The sequence below is a fragment of the Chiloscyllium plagiosum genome, unplaced genomic scaffold (genome assembly GCF_037043375.1).
Source record: "Chiloscyllium plagiosum isolate Xiang-an unplaced genomic scaffold, Cpla_swu_hap1 HiC_scaffold_6, whole genome shotgun sequence".
NCBI lineage: Eukaryota > Metazoa > Chordata > Chondrichthyes > Orectolobiformes > Hemiscylliidae > Chiloscyllium > Chiloscyllium plagiosum.
The window spans coordinates 81246891-81269181 of record NW_028270144.1 but is presented as its reverse complement, the minus strand read 5'-3'; the positions used below and the strand labels follow the sequence as shown (position 1 = coordinate 81269181).

Here is a 22291-nt window from a genome sequence, read left to right as displayed (position 1 = left end):
CTTCACAGCTGTGGTGAATCTGGTATTAGTTGGGCTTGATTTCCAATGCACAACTTCAGGTGAATCATGACAGAAGACAGAAGGATTTCAGTCAACAGAATAGAACAGCAGGCTTGTGCTTGGTGTCACGTCATGAACTGATGTCCTGAATGTATCGAGGATCAAGGATCATACTTTAGCACTGCTTTTAACCTAAGATACAACATTGACCCAGGCTACTTGGATCCAGGCTGGTTAGGTTTTATGGTATAGCCTCTTGCAGCGATCAACAAGAGAATGGACAGCCCTTCTCTCCACCAACTAGCATCATCACATTCCTGTGTGCGAAGTGGGAAGCAAGATTTTCTTTCTGGGCAATGTTATCAGTGGTAATGTTTGAGCACCACCCTGAGGTGAAGTTACAGCATGAGAAGTGGTGGGTGGCTGGCACTAGTTGCATGAGTACTGCAAGGTCCCGTCAGTGGTGAGTGCAGCCACCTGCTTTTGTCACACAACTGCACAAGTTTAGTACTGAAGAGCCTAGTGGCATAATTAACAAGGCGAACAGCAGAAGACTGTGTGATAATCACTGAGATATGGAGGACCAGGCAGCATGAATCTTGCTCAACAAAACACAATGAAAATGGGATATGTAAGCCCACAGTCTTTTTGAAAATAAAATGGATGGTAATAGTTGTGCAAGCAATAAGCCCAGGCTAATACCTATCAATTTTTTCTCTACTTTATTTGTTAAACGGGAATGTAATATTTTTTCCATTCTTTTTTCCTTCTGTCACCAACCATGCTCAAAGACAAACTTGGCCAAAAGTTATTCAAAACTGGGCACCTATTACGGATGATACAATACTAGCATGTTATGGTGGCAATTTGCTGACTTACAAGCAAATCCACTAGTGACACTAATTAAATTAAGAACTGGTGTACTTTCACTTATAAATATAAATCATCCTCAATGAATGTTATTTCTGGAGTATGTTTTTAAGCAGAAGTTTCAGAAACTATGCATGCCACAATTTATGATTTGACTTGTTAATCTTCCTTCCTATGAGTATACACCAGTGAATACTCACCCAATTGCCTGATCATTTTTTTTCTTTTCCCATTCCTTTGTATTTATTTTGCTGTTTGAAAAAAATTAAAACAAGTTAATTTTCACAATCCAACATGTTCTTGCTCATTCAATATCAACTTGTACTGTATTAATTACTTCAAATGGATGGCAAGCAATTACATTTTAGTCACAAACAACTGCACGGTTTCCAAAATGAACACATTTCCTACGTCTTGAGTGTAAAACAAGGCTACATGGATCAGGCATGAAGCGAATTAGGCCTCAAAGTTGGTGCATTTTATTTTGCGCTCAATTTTTTTTTCCCAAATCAGTAAGTTAATGTGAAAATCATTTCCCAAGATAAATGGTTACAAAATAAAATTAAAAACTGAGATGGCTGGAAATTGGGAACAAAGCAATTGGTGAAATACTCAGCAACTCCATCACTTCTTAAGAAAGTTGACTGATTAAGGTTTTGTATAGAAACTTTATAATTGAAGAGGGTAAGGCAGATTACTTTATAGAACTGACAACACAAGGAAAGAACATTAGGTCGTGCTATGCTTCGATGACTGAAACATCAATTAATTTTAAATTTATTTTTAGTCCAGAGTCGTACAACATGGAAACAGACCCTTTGGTCCAACCAGTCCATGCCAAACAGAACCCCAAACTAAACTAGTCCCACTTGCTCATATCTCTCCAAATCTTGGAGAAAGTGAGGACTGCAGATGCTGGAGATCAGAGCTGAAAAATGTGTTGCTGGAAAAGCGCAGCAGGTCAGGCAGCATCCAAGGAGCAGGAGAATCGACATTTTGGGCATAAGCCCTTCTTCATTCCTGAAGAAGGGCTTATGCCGAAACATCGATTCTCCTGCTCCTTGGATGCTGCCTGACCTGCTGCGCTTTTCCAGCAACCAAACCTTTCCTATTCATATATCTATTCAAATGTCTTTTAAAGTTGTAATTGTATCCACATCCACCACTTCCTCAGGAAGTTCATTCCACATGCGAATCACTGTGTGGTGTAAAAATTTGCCTCTCATGTCTTTTTTAAATCTCTCTCCTCTCACCTTAAAAATGTGCCCTTTTGTCTTGAGATCCCCCATCTTAGGGAAAAGACAACTACCATTAACTCTATCTATACCTCTCATTATTTTGTACATTTTTATCCAATCACCTCTTAACCTCCTACCCTCCAGTGAGAAAACATTCCCAGCCTATCCAGACCTCCTTTATAACTCAAACCTTCTGTACCTGGCAACATCTTGGTAAATCTCTTTTGAAGTCTGTGTGTGGAGCTGCAGGAGATGGTGGAGATACTAAATGAGAATTTTGCATCAGTGTTTACTGTGGAGAAAGACATGGAAGATATAGAATGTGGGGAAACAGATGGTGACCTCTTGAACAATGTCCATATTACAGAGGAGGTGGTGCTGGATGTCTTGAAATGCATAAAAGCGGATAAGTACCCAGATCTGATCAGGTGTACCTAGAACTCTGTGGGAAGCTAAGGAAGTGATTGCTGGGCCCCTTGCTGAGATATTTGTATCATCAATACTCACAGGTGAGGTGCCGAAAAACTGGAGGTAGGCTAATGTTGTGCCACTATTTAAGAAGCGTGGTAAGGACAAGCCAAGGAACTATAGACCAGTGACCCTGATGCCAGTAGTGGGCAAGTTGTTGGAGGGAATCCTGAGGTACAGGATGTTAATGTATGTGGAAAGGCAAGGACTGATTAGGGATAGTCAACATGGCTTTGTGCGTGGGAAATCATATCTCATGAACTTGATTGAGTTTTTTGAAGAAGTAACAAAGAGGATTGATGAGGGCAGAGGAGTAGATGTGATCTACATGGACTTCACTAAGGCGTTTGACAAGGTTCCCATGGGAGATTGGTTAGCAAGGTTAGATCTCATGGAATACAGGGAGAACTAGCCATTTGGATACAGAACTGGCTCAAAGGTAGAAGACAGAGTGTGGTGGTGGAGGGTTGTTTTTCAGACTGGAGCCGTGTGACCAGTGGATACGATTTGGATTGAGCATAAGATGTATAATTAGTAAGTTTGCAGATGACACCAAAATTGGAGGTGTAGTGGACAGCGAGTAATACCTCAGATTACAACGGGATCTTAATCAGAGGTGCCAAAGGGCTGAGGAGAGGCAGTTGGAGTTAAATTTAGATAAATGCGAGGTGCTGCATTTTGGGAAAGCAAATCAGAGCAAGACTTATACACTTAATGGTAAGTTTAGGGAGTATTGCTGAACAAAGAGACCTTGGAGTGCTGGTTCATAGCTCCTTGAAAGTGGAGTCTCAGGTAGATAGGATAGTGAAGGTGGCGTTTGGTATGCTTTCCTTTATTGGTCAGAGTATTGAGTACAGGAGTTGAGAGGTCATGTTGCGGCTGTACAGGACATTGGTTAGGCCTCTGTTGGAATATTGCGTGCAATTCTGGTCTCCTTCCTATCAAAAAGATGTTGTGAAACTTGCAAGGGTTCAGAAAAGATTTACAAGGATGTTGCCAGTGTTGGAGGATTTGAGCTATAGGGAGAGGTTGAAAAGGCTGGAGCTGTTTTCCCTGGAGCATCGGAGGCTGAGGGATGATCTCATAGAAGTTTATAAAATCATGAGGGGCATGGATAGGATAAGACTCTCCTTGGGGTGGGAGAGTCCAGAACTAGAGGGCACAGGTTTAGGATGAGAGGGTAAAGATATAAAAGATACCTAAGGGGCAACCTTTTCACAGAGGGTTGTGCGTGTATGGAATGAGCTGCCAGAGGAAGTGATGGAGGCTACTACAATTGCAACATTTAAAAGGCATCTGGATGGGTATATAAATAGGAAGGGTTTGGAGGAGTATGGACCAGGTGCTGGCAAGCGGGACGAGATTAGGTTGGGATATCTGGTCGGCATGGGGGAGTTGGACCTAAGGGTCTGTTTCCGTGCTGTACATCTCTATGACTCTAACCCTCTCCAACTTGAAAATATCCTTTCTATAACTGAGCGACCAGAACTGTACACAATATTGCAGTAGAGGCCTTAATGTCCTGTACAACCTCAAAATGACTTTCCAACTCCTATACTCAAACAACTGAGCAATAAAGGCAAGCATGCCAAATGCCTTTTTAACCACCCTGTCTATATGTGACACAAACTTCAAACAATTATGTATCTGCACCCAAGGTCCCTCTGTTCTACACCACCAGCCAGGGCCCTACCACTAATTGTATATGTCCAACCTTGTTTGTTGTACCAAAATGCAATGCTTTGCAGTTATCCAGATTGAACTCCATCTGCCATTTTTCATCTTCCCATTGACCATTTGATCAAGATTCACCCTGTAATCTGACAAAACATTCTTCACTGTCTATTATGCCACCACTTTTGGTGTCGTCTGCAAAGTTACTAGCCATGCCTTAAATATTCTCATCCAAATCATTCATATAAATGACAAACAAAACTGGACCCAGAACCAATCTCTGTGGAACACTGCTGGTCACAGGCCTCCAGTCTGACAAGCAACCCTCCACTATTACTCTCTGTCTCCCGCCATTAAGCCAATTATGTTTCTAATTGGCAAGCTCACCCTGAATCCCATGTGACCTAACTTTATTTATTAGTCTACTATGATGAATCTTGTCAAAAGCCTTACTAAAATCCAAATAAACAATGTCTACTGCCCTGCCATCAATCTTTTTTGGTAACTTCCTCAAAAAACTCAATCAAGTTAGAAACACACAATTTTCCTTGAAAAAAATCATGCTGACTATCCCTAATCAATTTTTGCCTCTGTAAATGTCCATACATTCTATCTTTTATAGCCACCTCTAACAACTTACCCACAATCAAAGTCAGACTCACAGACCTATAGTTCCACAGTTTCTCCTTACAACCTTTCTTCAACAAAGGTACAACATTAGCCACTCTCTGGTCATCAGGCATCTCCCCCTAGATGATGCAAATATTTTTGCAAGGGGTCTCACAATTTCCTCCTACAATGTTCTGGGTACTTGAAATTAGATCCCAGAGATTTATCTACCTTTATATTCTTTAAGACTTCCCAAAATTCCTCTTCTGTAATGTGAACTATTTAAAAAATATCAAAGTTTATTTCTCTGCATTCTTTAGTCTCTATTTCTTTCTCCAGAGTAAAAACTGACATGAGATTTAGTATCTCTTCCATTTCCTGGGATTCAACACAAAGACGACCTCCTTGATCTTTAAGAGGCCCTCGCTCTCGGTACCCTCTTGCTCTTAAATGTATTTGTTCGAATCTCTTTGGATTATCCTTAACCTTATCTGCCAATGCTATCTCATATCCCCTCTTTGCCTTCCTAATTTCTTTTGTAAGAAAGCTGCTACATTCTTTATATTGATTAAGAGATTCAATTGAACCAAGTTGTCAATATCTAAACTAAGATTTGTTTTTATTCTTGACTAAAACCTCAATACTGAAAATGTGTTGCTGGAAAAGCGCAGCAGGTCAGGCAGCATCCAGGGAACAGGAGAATCTACGTTTCGGGCATAAGCCCTTCTTCAATATCTTTATTTATCCATTGCTCCTCAATTTTACCAGCTTTACCCTTTGCTCTAACGGGAACATAATGCCTCTGATCTCTCATCATCACACTCTTGAATGCCTCCCACTTCTCAGACTTCCTTTCACATGCGAACAGTCTACTCTAATCAACTTTTGAAAGTTGTCTCGTACCCTTGAAGTTTGCCTTACTTCAATTACAAACTTTAACTTTTATGGAAGGAATATTCTTTTCCATAACCATTTTGAAACTAATAGATTTCTAATCGCCAGACCCAAAGCGTTCACCCACTTTTACTTCAGTCACCTGCCCTGCCTTATTGCCCAAAAGGAGGTCTAGTTTTGTCCTTTCTCTCGTAGGAGCATCCACATATTGATAAAGAAAATTTTGACAAATTCTTCACCATCCAAGACATCTGAAACCTAGAACATTGAGCTACCAATCAGCCAGGTTTCTGTAATAGCTAAGATGTCCCTATCCCATGCTCTTAAATATGCCTCCAGTTCATCAGCCTTACCTACAACACCCCTTGCATTGAAATAAATGCAATTTAGTTCTTCAGAGTTAGTATATAATCTGACTGTCTTGTTTTTCGTTTCGAATTGATTTTGTCCTCCTCACATTCAGAACTTTCCCATCAATCCTTCTGTTTACACTATGACTTAGACTTCCTCCACTCCCCCTCTCTATCAGTATAAAATCTCCCTAAATGAAATGGGCGAACCTCCCTGTTGAGATATTGGTCCTTGTTTTAGTTTAGGTTAGACCCATCTTTTTTGAAGAGGTATTTTCTATCCCAAAAAACTTTCCAATTGTCCAAAAACTTGAATCCCCCATTGATTTATCTCCTTCAACCGTTTGTTCCTCCCTTCATTTGAATTTGGCGTTGGGAATTACTACTTTTAAGGTTCTATTTTTTAATCCTGTACCTAACCTCTTAAATTCACTCTGGTAGGAGTGACATTTTTAAGGTAAAGATTAAAGCAGTACAATAATTTCTGGCTTCTCAATCTCACCTTTAACAAAATGTTTGAAATGTTTAGATACATCCCTTAATCCGAGCACCAGGGAAGCAACAAACCATCCTAAAATTACACTCACTGCCACAGAATCTCCTGTCTAAGCCCCTGACAGGAGAGTTCTTTGTAACAATAATTCTATTAAATCATGTCAAACGCTACCTAACATAAGAATCATTGCAAGTGTCTGATATCTGACTGCCCCTTCCATTTTCCTCAGGCTGTCACCTTCAACAGTTCCAGAGCCACCAGAGACTTCTGAACTATTTTCTTACCATTCCTGACAGTCACCCATCTATTTGACTGACACTGCTGTGGAATAAATTTTCTAAATCTACTAGCCATCTCCCTCTGTACCTCAAATATGCTCTTAATAACATTAAGCCTAAGAAAGGAATTTACAGTAGCACCTTATATATAAAATAAACTATCTTTCATTGCCTCCAGAAAATAATAATAAAATGGAAAGAAATTTAAAATATATATCTCAAACATATAAAACTTAAATAAAATCAATGACTTAGTTGAACAACTGAATAAAAAAAGACTCCTAATCAATAAATTCCTGGAAGAAAAAAAATCTCCAGAGCCCACCATGTTCAGGACTCGCCAAACAAAACACAACTCCTTATTTAAAATAAACTATTCAGCTTTACAACAAAAAATACTTTTGCCGTGTAAAAAAAAAACTCAAACATCTACAAGTCTTTCTTAGCTTCTGATTTAGAAAAAAAACCCTCAACCATTCACAGTAGACCCTGGAAAGCTCATTTAGAAAAAGTCATTTGAAAGAAAATCATGATTTTTTTTTGTTTTCCTGACATGTTATTCAAAGAAATGAATAAAAATCTTAGTAAACTACAACGACAATAATAATTATAATAAATCTTTAACTAAGCCTGCAATCCCAGAAGCAGCTGCAAGATCCATGTACTCCAGCTACTATTGTATTCTGTTTATTACCTTTCTCTTCATTCATAGAACATAGAACAGTACAGCACAGAACAGGCCCTTCAGCCCACGATGTTGTGCCGACCATTGATCCTCATGTAAGGTAAACCTAATGTACAAATCCTCAAATTTCTGTGACCATATGCATGTCCAGCAGTCTCTTAAATATCCCCAATGACCTCGCTTCCACAACTGCTGCTGGCAATGCATTCCATGCTCCCACAACTCTCTGCGTAAAGAACCCACCTCTGACATCCCCTCTATACTTTCTGCCAAACAGCTTAAAACTATGACCCCTCGTTTTAACAATTTCTGCCCTGGGAAAAAGTCTCTGGCTATCAACTCTATCTATGCCTCTCATTATCTTATACACCTCAATTAGGTCCCCTCTCTTCCTTCTTTTTTCCAATGAAAAAAGTCCGAGCTCAGTCAACCTCTGTAAGATAAACCCTCCATTCCAGGCAGCATCCTAGTAAACCTCCTTTGAACCCTCTCCAAAGCATCCACATCTTTCCTATAATAGGGCGACCAGAACTGGACACAGTATTCCAAATACCACAGTATTTGCGGTCTAACCAAAGTTTTATAGAGCTGCAACAAGATCTCATGGCTCTTAAACTCAATCCCCCTGTTACTGAAAGCCAAAACACCATATGCTTTCTTAACAACCCTGTCCACTTGGGTGGCAATTTTAAGGGATCTATCTACCTGCACACCAAGATCCTGTTGTTCCTCCACACTCCCAAGAATCCTGTCTGTAATCCTGTACTCAACTTTCAAATTCGATCTTCCAAAATGCATCACTTCGCATTTATCCAGTTTGAACTCCATCTGCCACCTCTCAGCCCATCTCTGCATCCTGTCAATGTCACGCTGCAGCCTACAACAGTCCTCTATACTGTCAACGACACCTCCAACCTTTGTGTCGTCTGCAAATTTGCTAACACATCTTTCAATCTCCTCATCCAAGTCATTAATAAAAATTACAAAGAGTAGAGGCCCAAGAACAGAGCCCTGTGGAACACCACTCACCACTGACTTCCAGGCAGAATACTTTCCTTCCACTACCACTCGCTGTCTTCTGTCGACTAGCCAATTCTGTATCCAGATAGTTAAATTTCCCTGTTTCCCATTTCTCCTGACCTTCTGAACGAGCCCACCATGGGGAACCTTATCAAATGCCTTGCTGAAGTCCATATACACCACATCCACCACTTGAACCTCATCAACTTGTCGAGTAACATCCTCAAAGAACTCAATAAGATTTGTGAGGCATGACCTGCCCCTCACAAAGCCGTACTGACTGCATTTAATCAAGTCATGCTCTTCCAGATGGTCATAAATCCTATCCCTCAGAATCCTTTCTAACACCTTGCAGACGACAGACATGAGATTGACTGGTCTGTAATTGCCGGGGATTTCCCTATTTCTTTTCTTGAAGAGAGGAATTATATTTGCCTCCCTCCAGTCCTCAGGTACGACTCTGGTGGAGAGCGAGGATGCAAAGATCTTCGCAAGTGGTGAAGAAATCACATTTCTGGCTTCCTAAAGCAGCCGAGGACAAATCTGGTCTGGCCCTGGCGACTTGTCAATCGTAATGTTTGTCAAAATTTTCAGCACATCAGCTTCCTCAATCTCTATCCGTTCCAGCATGCGTACCTGCTCCGCAAATGGTTTCATTCACCACAAGCTCCTTTTCTTTAGTAAAGACAGATGCAAAAAATTCAATTTGGGCTTCCCCTACCTCCTCAGACTCTATACACAAGTTCCTCGCTGAATTTTTGACCACTTAAAACTGGGTGGTTTAGATCAGGTAGGATACAACATTTCTAAAAAAAATTATGAAAGGCAATTATGCTTCAATCATTTTTGAGTTGAACAAAGGCAGAGAAGGCTGCCAGCCAACCTGTCCCCAGAAGATGCACTGACCAATTAAATATTATAGTGAAGCTGGGAGCTTGAAATGCAACTTCTCTTATAGATTTAACCCTCGTCAGCCAGGTTTACTGGGTCTTATAGCATCCATCAGTAGAAAGGAGGCAAGGACAGCTTTGGGCGACAAAAGGCAAATGCCTTTATAGTACTACTTGCTGACCAGGGCATCCTGGAATGTGTCTTTCCAGCCTTAGTGTATCTGCTTTTGTAATAAAAGCTATGATAACTGGGAACCTTCAACCCCGTCTCAAAACTAATAAAGAATTGGAGACACCGTCCACCCAGCACCACCCTCAATTGAGTTGGGAACACATTAAGAAAGTATGCACACTGTGCAATTAAACATTTCCACAGTACATGAAGGAACCTGGACTTCAGATTTCCCAAACATCCAAAAGAAATCCCAACCAGGTGGTGGAGGGTTGTTTTTCAGACTGGAGGCCTGTGATCAGTGGAGTGCCACAAGGATCGGTGCTGGGTCCTCTACTTTTTGTCATTTACATAAATGATTTGGATGCGAGCATAAGAGGTACAGTTCATAAGTTTGCAGTTGACACCAAAATTGGAGGTGTAGTGGACAGCGAAGAGGGTTACCTCAGATTACAACAGGATCTTGACCAGATGGCTAATGGGCTGAGAAGTGGCAGATGGAGTTTAATTCAGATAAATGCACGGTGCTGCATTTTGGGAAAGCAAATCTTAGCAGGACTTATACACTTCGTTGTAAGGTCCTAGGGAGTGTTGCTGAACAAAGTGCAGGTTCATAGCTCCTTGAAAGTGGAGTCGCAGGCAGATAGGATAGTGAAGAAGGCGTTTGGTATGCTTTTCTTTATTGGTCAGAGTATTGAGTACAGGAGTTGGGAGGTCATGTTGCGCTGTACAGGACATTGGTTAGGCCACTGTTGGAATACTGCACACAATTAAAGATTTACAAGGATATTGCCAGGGTTGGAGGATTTGAGCTATATGGAGAGGCTGAACAGGCTGGGGCTGTTTTACCTGGAGCATCGGAGGCTGAGGGGTGACCTTATAGAGGTTTACAAAATTCTGAGAGGCATGGATAGGGTAAATAGGCAAAGTCTTTTCACTGGAGTCGGGGAGTCCAAAACTAGAGGGAATAGGTTTAGGGTGAGAGGGGAAAGATATAAAAGTGACCTAAGGGGCAACCTTTTCATGCAGAGGGTATGGAATGAGCTGCCAGAGGAAGTGGTGGAGGCTGATACAATTGCAACATTTAAGAGGCATTTGGATGGGTATATGAATAGGAAGGGTTTGGAGGGATATGGGCCGTGTGCTGGCAGGTGGGACTAGATTGGGTTAGGTTTTCTGGTCAGCATGGATGGGTTGGACTGAAGGGTCTGCTTCCATGCTGTACATCTCTATGTCAAGATTAGAGTTACAATTACAGCAGAAAGGTGGATCAAAAATAGTTGACAGAAAAACCAATAAATGATGATTATTGGCTAATGACAATAATATTGAAATTTCACAAATTGTTTTGCATAATTATAATGATAACTCCAGAGGTAAAAACAGCAAGATAAACAGAAATACTGGGAAATGAATGTACCTGTCTTACTGAACATTCACTTTAGAAATATACAAGATGGGCCAGTGTGTGACATTCCCAAGTCTTAATGGTTTTCTTTCTGGGATAGTATTCAATTTGTGATCAGTCTGTGCTGTTCATATTAACATGCAACACAAAACTCTCCACTGAACATCATCACAGCTACATGTTTCTAGGTCAGTGAAAGTTATGTGACTAAACATTTTTGAATACCAAGCGTCTTTTGATAAAACTGAACTATGAGGATTCTGGATTAGTGGTGCTGGAAGAGCACAGCAGTTCAGGCAGCATCCGAGGAGCAGTATTGCTTCTTAGATGCTGCCTGAACTGCTGTGCTCTTCCAGCACCACTAATCCAGAATCTGGTTTCCAGCACCTGCAGTCATTGTTTTTACCTGAACTATGAGGATATTCAGTCTCTGTTCCAAGTTTAATGTTGGTTAGGCTTAAGGAGATCTGCCAGTTTAAGGCAGAGGGGAACAACTAGATGGAACAACAAATGCTTTTGCAGGTCTCCTGCTAGACAGGAAGAGCAGGAATGCTTGTATCCCAACCTAATATCTGTGTTGACTCCACACAGCACAGCACCCCACCCCACCTGTCCCTGTAATTGGACAGCCTCACTGTTTGCCTTTTACATGCAAGTGTAGAAACCAACTGCTACCCTCAGGAATCTACAAACCAAACTACACATGTACATTTTGCTTTTATCTGAATATAGAGTAAATAAATGAATGATTTTAGATAATGCAAGTTGCTACTGCTTCTTGAACTATTACTTACATTTCCTGCAATGTTTCTCCCCAACTGTGCAATTAAACATTCCACAGCACGTGGAGGAACCTGGACTTCAGATTTCCCAAACATCCAAAAGAAATTCCAACCATGTCAAGATCAGAGTTACAATTACAACAGAAAGATGGATCAAAAATAGTTGACAGAAAAATCAACATATGATAAATTATTGGCTAATGTGGACCTCCGATGTTTGTGCACAGCAGGGAACTGGACTGGAACTGGAAGTCAATTTACTGGCACTCTGATCGGCATACGCAGAACATAAATGGTCATGCAGCTTAGACAGTGTTAGCTAGGGCCACTGTTCAACACGAAACTGACTTACAGGATGATCTGAAACTGGATCGGTAGCTCGTAATGATCAATACGACCTTATTGGTTTCAATTTTATTAATTGGTCAGCAAATTATTAATAGTACTCAGTTGTTCAATTATCAAACCACTGGATTTATAATAGAACATTTACTTAATTCAATCTTTCAACATTGAATCTGTCAACTTGGGAGAAAATTGCATAGCCTCTTCTGACATCAAGAACGGTACTGATGAGCTAAGTCATTCTGTGGGTATTCTCTGGGTGTTCCAGTTTCCTCCCACAGTCCAATGATGTGCAGACTAGGTGGATTAGTCATGGGAAATGCAGGGCTATAGGGATAGGGTACAGAAGTTCTTCAGATGGTCAGTGTGGACTTGATGGGCAAATTGGCCTGCTTCCACACTGTCGGAATTCTAAGATTATGTAAAAAATAAACCAGAGGATCTGTCCATGTCAGACAGACATGAGCCTTTAAAAGTTGCTCAGCAACAGTGCAACTCATCATAAAACTAAAATATGCAGTCATCATTTTTTGGTTACTGCATGAACATATTGCAGGTTATAGGAAAAAGTTGGGGAGTCACACTGGCTGAATTGCTCTTGCAAAGAACTAACATAGCCAAAGTCAAAAAGCGTGGCACTAGAAAAGCACAGGTCAGGCAGCATCCAAGGAGCAGGAGTGTTGATGTTTCGGGCATAAGCCGTTCATCAGGAATGTGGTGGGTGAAAGGGGGCCGAGAGATAAATAGGAGGGCAGGAGTAGGGCTGGGGAGCGTGGAAGAGAAGGTAGCTGGGAAGGCGATAAATAGGTGTAGGTGGGGGGGTGATTGTGATAGGTTGATGGAGAGGGTGGAGCGGATAGGTGGGAGGGAAGATGGATAGGTAGGGCAGGTCAAGAGTGCGCTGTAGAGTTCGAGGATTCGATCTGAGATGAGATGGGGGGAGGAGAGATTTGGAAACTAGTGAAGTTGATATTATTGCCGTGTGGTTGAAAGGTCCCATGGTGGAAGACTAGGCGTTCTTCCTCCGTTATTGGGTGGCTTGGATTTGGCGGTGGAGGCAGCCCAGAACTTGCATGTCATAGGTGGAGTGGGTAGGGGAGTTGAAGTGGTCGGCCACAGGGCAGTGGGATTCTTTGTGCATGTGTCCCAGAGATATTCCCTAAAACCTTCTGTGAGTTGGTATCCTGTCTCCCCGACCACTTCAACATCCACTCCCATCCTACCAAGGACATGCAAGGCCTGGGCCTCCTTCGCTGCCACATCCAAGCCATCCAACGACTTGACCCTCATCTTCCGCTTTGGGACCCTTCAAACACACGGCATTAACATTGACTTCAATAGTTTCTAAATCTCCCCTCCCCCCACCTCATCCCAGAACCAACCCTTCAACTCGGCACTGCCCTTTTGACCTGTCCTACGTGCCCATTTTCCTTCTCATCTATCCGCACCACAACTTCCCACAGATCTATCACAATCTTCCCTTCCTGCGTCTTCCCAGCTACCTTCCCCCCAAGCCACACCTCACTCTCCTATTTGTCTCTCAGCCCCCTTCCCCTCCCCACATTCCTGATGAAGGGCTTATGCCCAAAACGTTGACTCTCCTGTTCCTTGGATGCTGCTGTGCTTTTCTGTGCCACACTTGTTGACTCTGACTCTCCAGCATCTGCAGTCCTCACGTTTTCCTACTGACATAACCATGACAAGTCAAAGAAACAGTCTCCTTCTGTGCTGTAACTATTCTATAGTTCTATGCCAAACTGAGCAATTAAGTGTGTTACATTGTCAAAGATCTCACAGCACTATTTGATGAAGAGCAAGGAGTTTTCCAGGTCTGCTGGCCTACATTAATCCTTGAATTAACACCTAAAATAGCTCAATTATTTCATAGTTCATGTGGCATGGCTGTGTACAATTTAGCTACCATGTCAAATATAGAAATTCAAGTTCTGAAGACATAAATGTAAATTCTTATTGTTACATTTGGTTACATTACCAGCAACTGTTTCCCACTGTACAAACTCAACAAGGTAGCAAAGCAAACTACAAAAGAATATCAACAAGCTATTATGGCTTGGGAAGGAGATAAATAGTGGGGCTGTCCAATTACAGGGACAGATGGGGTGGGGATGCTGTGTGGAGTCAATGCAGATATTGAAGCAAAGTTGTTAGGTTGGGGTGCAAACATTCCTGCTCCTCAAGCAGGTGTACTGGAAAAGCATTTGCTGTTTCATCCAGTTGTTCCCCTCTGCCTTAAACCGGCAGTTTTCCTGAAGCCTAATCAGCATTAAACTTGGATCAGAGACAGAATATCTTAGTAATGCAGATTCATTAAAATATTTTAATGATCAGCCTACTGCCAAAAAGCAGATTAGCTATCTGCCCTCTGACCTATCTCTGTTACAAGTGAGTAGTTGGTGTCGAGTTTCCTTTCTTTTATTTTTAATGTGCACCTGCCTCCTTCCATCTGTAGAAATTGCCAATTCCGTTGCCTCTAGTAATTGTATTTTATTAACTACCCTTAACTTCCAATGGCTTCTGTTCAATGTTTTGTAATTGCACATTTTAAAAATATCTGCATCTTATAAAGTCTGATAGCTGTATCTAATCAGGCAAAGTACATGAATAAAGATGCTTTGGACACTAAATAAATAGACCAAAAGAGTAAATGCTGGAAAACCTCAGCAGGTCTGGCAGCATCTGCAAGGAGAGAAAAGAGCTGACGTTTCGAGTCTAACTGACCCTTTGTCAAAGCTTAAAAAAAGGGAGAAATGGGGAGGTATTTATACTAGGCTGAGAGAAGGTCATGGCTCCAGAAGCAAAGGTAGCAATAAAGAGATGGTAATGACACTGCATAGAGAGATTATAGGGAGATTAGGAGCTGTGAATGACCAAGGCTGAAGCCTGTGCTGTGTGACAAAGTATGTGGGGGATGGGTGAAGCAGAGGCAAAATGGAAAACAGGGGAGAAGGATAACAAAGGGGGAAGAGGAGAGGAAAAAGGTGATGAAAGAGTTGGGAACAAGAAGAGAGACAATCAAGAAATAAGAGGTACAGAACAGTGAAAAGAATATAAAAAAAGGATAAATAAAATGAATGAAATAATATTACGGAGCAGAATGAAAACAGAGGGGTTGAGATCGGACTAACATCTGAAGTTGTTGAATTCAATGTTGAGACCGGCAGGCTGTAACGTGCCTAGTCGAAGATGAGATGCTGTTCCTCCAGTTTGCGTTGAGCTTCACTGGAACATTGTAGCAGGCCAAGGACAGAAATGTGGGCATGGGAGCAGGATTGTGTGTTGAAGTGGCAAGCCATGGGAAGGTCCGGGACCTGACTGCATACAGACTGAAGGTGTTCAGCAAAGCAATCACCCAGTCAGCGTTTTGTCTCTCTGATATAGAGGAGACCACATTGGGAGCAACGAATGCAATGGACCAAATTGAAAGAGGTACAAGTGAAACGCTGCTTAATCTGAAATGAGTGTTTGGGGCCTTGGATGGTGAGCATAGAAGAGGTAAAGGGGCAGGTGTTGCACCTTCTGCAATTGCATGGGAAGGTGCAGTGTGTAATGGGAGAGGTGTTAGGTGTGATGGAGGAGTGGACTAGGTTGTCCTGGAAGGAGGGAAGGATCTCTGTGGAATGCAGACGGGGGAGGGAAGGGAAGATGTGTTTAGTGGTGGCGTCGTGTTGGAGTTGGCGAAAATGGCGGAGGATTATTCTTTGCATGTGAAGGCTGGTGGGGTGAAAGGTGAGAACAAGAGGGACCCTATCCTTGTTCTGGGAGGGGAGGGAGGGGGTGAGGGTCATGGCGCTGGAGATGGACCGCACACTGTCGAGAGCCCTGTCAACAACTGTAGGTGGGAAGCCACGGTTGGAGAAGAAGGAGCACATATTAAGAGCACCACTTTGGAAAGTGGCCTCATCGGAACAAATGCGAATAGGCGAAGGAACTGAGAGAAAGGGATAGAGCTGAAACTTTATTGCTGGAACAGCACAGCAGGTCAGGCAGCATCCAGGGAACAGGAGATTCGACGTTTCGGGCACAGGCCCTTCTTCGGCCTGTGCCCGAAACGTCGAATCTCCTGTTCCCTGGATGCTGCCTGACCTGCTGTGCTGTTCCAGCAATAAAGTTTCAGCTTTGATCTCCAGCATCTGCAGACCTCACTTTCTCCAGAAAGGGATAGAGTCCTTACAGGACGTAGGGTGGGAAGAGCTGTAGTTCAGATAGCTGTGGGAGTCAGTAGGCTTATAATGGAATGGGAGAGGTGTTAGGTGTGATGGAGGAGTGGACTAGGTTGTCCTGGAGGGAATGATCTCTGCGGAATGCAGATAGGAGAGTCAGATGTGATTTAACTAAAACAAAAAAGATCCTGAGGGAACTTGACTGGGCAGATGTTGAAGCTATGTTTCCTCTTGTGGGAGAATCCAGAACTAAGGATCATTGCCTATTTAAAAAAGGAGATGAGGAAACTATTTTTCTCTCAGAGAGTTGAATGCCTTTGGAATTCCTTTCTTCAAAAGAGAGTGAATGCAGAATCTTTAAATATTTTTAAGGCAGCAAGAGATAGATTATTAATGCATCTAAGGGACAAAAGATTATCTGGGATTGCAAGAACGTAGAATTGAGGCAAAATCAGCTCTGTCATAATTTTATTAAATGGCAGAGCAAGCTCAAAGAGCCAAGTTCTGTGCTCTTACCTAACAGAAGTTCAAAATTTGCAGAAGGTAAAAACCTGGGGGTATTGTGAACTGTGACAATACTGTAGAATTTCTCAAGGATATAGACAGGTTCATGAAATGGCACAAGAAGCCAATGATATTTAAAGCAGAGCAGTGTTTAGTGACTCATTTTGGCAGACAGCCGGTAGCTTGTGATATTTACCAGCAATGATCAGTGAAGGTGCGACTATGTTGCTGGAGAGCACTATGCTATGCCAGTGTAACACTAACACCTTATGCAGCAAATACAGTGCATGTGCTTCGGTCATGTGTAAAAGATTAAAGGGATAAGCACTCAGTCAAGTCCAGAGGGACTGTCAAGGGTGTTGCCAGTCAGTCAAGGCATTATCCAATCTCAGTGCAGGAGTTTGAACACGGTCAGTCAGATGCATGGGGTGTTTAGGAATCGGCCATGGTCAGTCCTGTAGGTCTAGGGCACCCAATCCAAGATTAGTGGTAAGTCAGTTTAATTGCGGCACAGATATCAGTCAAAGGTCTGATCATTCAGTTGGATGGGCCAGTTCTTTCAAGTCAGTCAGGAGGGTGGTTGGTCCTGGGGATCTGTTGACTGAAAGGTGAGTTAGCGGGTCCACTGCCACGTGTGCAAGTTTGGGGAAGTCGAATGTGGAAAACATGGGGATTGGAGGCAGCACACTGCAATGTAGGTGGATGATAATTGTGAAGGGTTTTGGGTAGGGAGGCAACGTCAACACAGGTGGGATACAAATGAGCATTGGGCAGCACTTCCAAATTAAAGGGGGAGCTGTGTGTGGGGAAGACATCAACAATCAGCATCATCCTGGCTTCAATGGTGCAACAAGGCATCATGATGTTTGGGCTGTCCAAGCTGTAGGCCTGGGTTTTAAAGGTAAATTGGAGACTTAAATGGAAGAGTTGCTGAGGAACATATAGAGGCTCAAACCTGATGAAATGCATTTGCGGTGCAAGGAAGAAAGGAACATGAAGGATTTGGGAAAAGCTGTTTGAGATTTGGGAAAAGCTGTTTGAGACTGAAAATCACTCTTGCCTTCTATCCTCACTCAAATTGCAAATGTGCATTGGAAGTGCAAAGCAGCTGCCACCACACCTGGAGTGGGCAGAGTAAGTTTTTTTTTAAAATGAGGGGGAGAGTGAGTGTACTTGTGAGATCTTTCAAGGGGCAGTTGCATTAATCAAGCACTGAGAGTACAGATTAGTGATATCTGTAATCGTAGAATTCTGCATGCGAATTACATGCAGTGACCAACTATGCCAAATACAAATCTCGGTCACAAACAATCCTGATCATGTCACTGATCATTACAAATCGATCGTAGTCATCTCTGTGAAGCAAAAGTAATCACCGGAGGTGTAATCTGTGGATCACAACTCAAAGACAATTCAAGGTCTCAAAGGGTGCACAGGACATGGTGCTCTCACCTTTAACTAAGTATTTGACAACATTCTTTTATGTACAAGCTGTCTTTTCTTGGGTGATGTTGGGGTGGGCGTCAAGTAATTCTACCACATTTCATTCACATTGCTTGTGCTGCATGCATTAGAACAAGATATACGATGTCAAAGATCGACATATAGACAGTCCATGGCCCTCCTTGTTGGAATCCTCATGTCCCACTGTTTCGTGGACTATGGTAAACTGTCATTTCGGAGAGATGCAAAATGCTGTCTGCTCACATTACTAAGAAGCTGTTTTCTGCTGATATACCTCACTCAGACTCTTTGAAACCATCATGAATGGATGTAGCAACAGGAGGATTTGTCGTCACTGTGACTGCTGCACAACAAAGGTACCAAGAAATTGAGGAGGAATGAATGGATCATCAAGCCCAGGACTTGCAGTAACTTATAGCAGCTGCCAAACAACCTCCACATGAGGTTACAAATGTAAATCTCCTCAGGATGTTGAAATACTGGAGGCCCAATTATTTCTTCCACATTGGAGAGACAGAACATTGCCAAAAAATGAGAATGTCTTGGGAAACCATTACAGAAAAGTGACCTTTGCTGGAGCAGGACTTGCAATCTGAAAAGTTTGGTGATTATTCTACACTAGTGGCTGACAAAGTGAGAGCTGCATAAGTTCTTAAAGCAACTGACTGCTTCAAGGATCCACTGGGGATTTGTGCAGGATGTCTCAATCTACAAACTACAAATGTATAAAAGGTATTTGTCCAAGACCACATTGCTTCATCTCCTCTCCCTATGTCAGTGCTGCAGCCTCTATAGGCGGCTTTGCCAACATAGTTATGATTACCCCAAGGTGCAATACAGTGTTCAGAGCACCATATCAAAACACAGCTAACTTCATCAACAAAAAAAGGGTTCCATCTAATCAATGTCCAAGTCATCAAGTAATCATCAGTACCACATCTTAGATGTCTGCATTACATGCCCTGGAAGCTGCCAATGTCACCTGTATCATTGAGAATGCTCAGGTTCCTGCTTCATTTCAAAGCCTGGATGCCTGACAAGGATGGCTGCTGGGAAACAAGGACTACCCACTATAATTGTGGCTGATGATTCTGTTATACAACCCCTGACTGAACTGGACATGATACAATGCTGCCTATTCTTCCACCAGGGTGATGGTGAAGCAGAACCAGGTCTCCTGATGATGTTCCAATGCATGGATTGGGCTGGGGGCAAAATGTGATTAGATTACTTAGTGTGGAAACAGGCCCTTCGGCCCAACAAGTACACACCGATCCGCCGAGGTGCACCCACCCAGACCCATTCCCCTACATATACCCCTGCACCTAACACTACGGGCAATTTAACATGGCCAATTCACCTAACCTGCACATTTTTGGACTATGGGAGGAAACCGGAGCACCCGGAGGAAACCCACGCACATAATCCAAGCATGCAGTGCTCTGCTCGATTGGTGAAGGCACAGAAGGGACATGGTTGTTGCTGAAGAGCTTGAGAGCAGCAGCAGTCTTCCAAAGAGGGGGAAAAAAAGTTGGAGGATGACAGTGAACAGAAAAAAAAACACTTTAACCATGATAGAGTGATGCAGCAAGAGGCTCAATAAGGTAGATAGGATTTCTGTTCTCAACAGATTAGTGCTGGGTGAAGTCATCATCCATTGCTTATAAATGTGTTCTTGCTTAAAAGGCAAACAGTCCTCATTTAGTCCCAGAAGCAAATGCAACATTTTTGTTTGTTCATTCTTCATTTTTGCTGTTATTTCACAGAAGTTAACTACAACGACCATTTGAACCCTATTCCACATGTGATGCCCACATTTTCAATGCTGACAAGATGTTATACTCCAATGGGAACAGGGAATGAGTAGTGGTGCTAAAGATAGCTTCTGAAGCTTCATTCGTATATTGGTAACTCTACTGTCAGTCAATTAAAAAGGTGGTGATTTAAAGTGCCAATGTATTTATAAATGTGATATTCTAAAATGAAATGTTATTCATGCCACATGCCTCAGAAACTGTTCTGTTTTGTTTCCTTTCTACTACATATATTGTGAAGATCTATTTCTGGCTGTCATTATTTGACCTGGTGCGCAGCTGAGCTTCAAATATGATGCTGGCGGAAGGAGTCCAAGAAGAAGCTGACTGTGGCCAGAATTTCTGTTGCTGGTGAGTGCAAGGTAGGACACAAGCAGTGTTGTAGAGCATGGTGCAGACTTACTGAGGTGAGTAGTGGAGAATTGCTCAAAAACTCGCTTGTACTCAAGGAAACACCTTGAAATTGACAGCCAATGTTTGGGAAATTCAACCTCAAAGTTCTAAATTTTAACACCTAAAATAATTACTGTATGGACAGTTATAACCCAATGAATAGGAGTTGAATGATAGTCTAAATTTGAAACCTAATTGGTTAAACAAAAACAAAATAAAAATGGAAGGGCAGATGTTGCAATTGTAAAATGACTAACCCTATCACATATGTATTAGGTGTTTGCAGCTCTCAGAATTTTGGTACAAAGTTATGAACTAGAGTCCAACGCTCAGATACTGCAATGCATCAAGGAGCAGGAAAGTTACCTGGACACTATGCTCCAGAAGGCCCTTGCTTCCCTTCAGCCAGGTACTTCAGATTTGGTTTGGGATCAGTACAGGAAGATGTAACTACATGTGAGGCGATATGGGGATCCAGCAGGTAGCAATGAAATCACACAAAAATAAACTTTTTAATTCAATGGGAATGGAGTATAAGCATAGGGAGGTCTTGCAACCAGTCAGGCCATAGCTGTGCACTGTTCTGGACCCTTGTTAGAGAAAGATGTACTGGCATTGAGGACAGTCCAGACAAGGTTCATTAGATTGATCCCTAGTATGGAACGTTTTTTGTATGAGGGCAGGGGGTGTCCATTGGGCTTGTAAGCATTGGATTGTAGAAGAATTAGAGGTGACCTTACTGAAACATACAGGATTCGTGGGGTCTTGATAGATGAGATGTGCAAAGGTTGTTTCCCTTTGAGAAAGTGTCTAGATCTTGGTGGTATCATCTCAGAATAGGTGGTCACCCATTTAAGACAGAGATGTGGAGGAATTTCTTCTCTCAGAGTGCAGTGAATCTGTAGAATTTTTTTTACTGAAGAGGGCTGGAGAGGCTAAGTCATTAAATGTATTCAAGGCTGAGAGAGACAGATGCTTAATCAGGAGGGTAAATCGAGGGTTATGGGGAAAGGCAGGAAGGTTGAGTTTGGGATCGTTAGGTCAGCCATGATCTCACTGAACGGCAGAGCAGACTCAATGGGCTGAATGGCCCGCTTCTGCTCCAAAGTCTTCTGATTTTATCTGTCTCTATTTAACGTGAAGACTGGATCTACCATGTATGATTCGATGTTGGTCATGGACTAAATAAATTGCCTCTTCTAATAACTATACTTTACAATTTGCATTTAAAAGGCATCTTTAACATAATGAACCCTCCCATGGCACTTCACAAGTATAAAATAAATATGATAACTGAACTACATATCAGATATTAGGTGAGATGACCAAAACCTTGGTGAAAGAGGTAGATTTTAAGGAGTGCTTTTAAAGGGGGAAGCAAAATAGAGAAGCTGAGGTGTTTAGTAAAGTGATTAGAGAGTTTGGAACCGAGGCAACTGAAAGCACAGCTACTAATTGTGAAGAAATTAAACATTGGAGATGCTCAAGAGGCCAAAATTAGATGGGCATAGTTATCGCAAAAGATAGTGGAGCTGATAGAGATGACAGACAGATAGTGATAAGGTCATGGGAGATTTGAAAATAAAGGTAAGAGTTTTAAAATAAAGACTGTGTTTGGGAAGAAACCAAAGCTGTTCAATAAATACAGAGGTGAGAAGGAAATGGTACTTGTGCAAGTTATGACACAGGAAGCAGAGGTTTGGACACTCCAACTTTGTGGAAGAAAGAATATGGGAGAACAGCCAAAAGTGCAATG

General features: G+C 42.1%; 1 protein-coding gene across 2 annotated transcripts in view; it reads right to left on the bottom strand.

The window, feature by feature from the left end:
• Positions 1-22291, bottom strand: part of elmod1 (ELMO/CED-12 domain containing 1) — a 76957-nt gene that overhangs the window by 14257 nt on the left and 40409 nt on the right. For both annotated transcript variants that reach the window (XM_043691835.2, XM_043691836.2), the window contains one exon: positions 1071-1121. In XM_043691835.2, coding sequence (XP_043547770.1) covers positions 1071-1121 — 51 coding nt within the window. The remainder of the gene's footprint in view (positions 1-1070; positions 1122-22291) is intronic.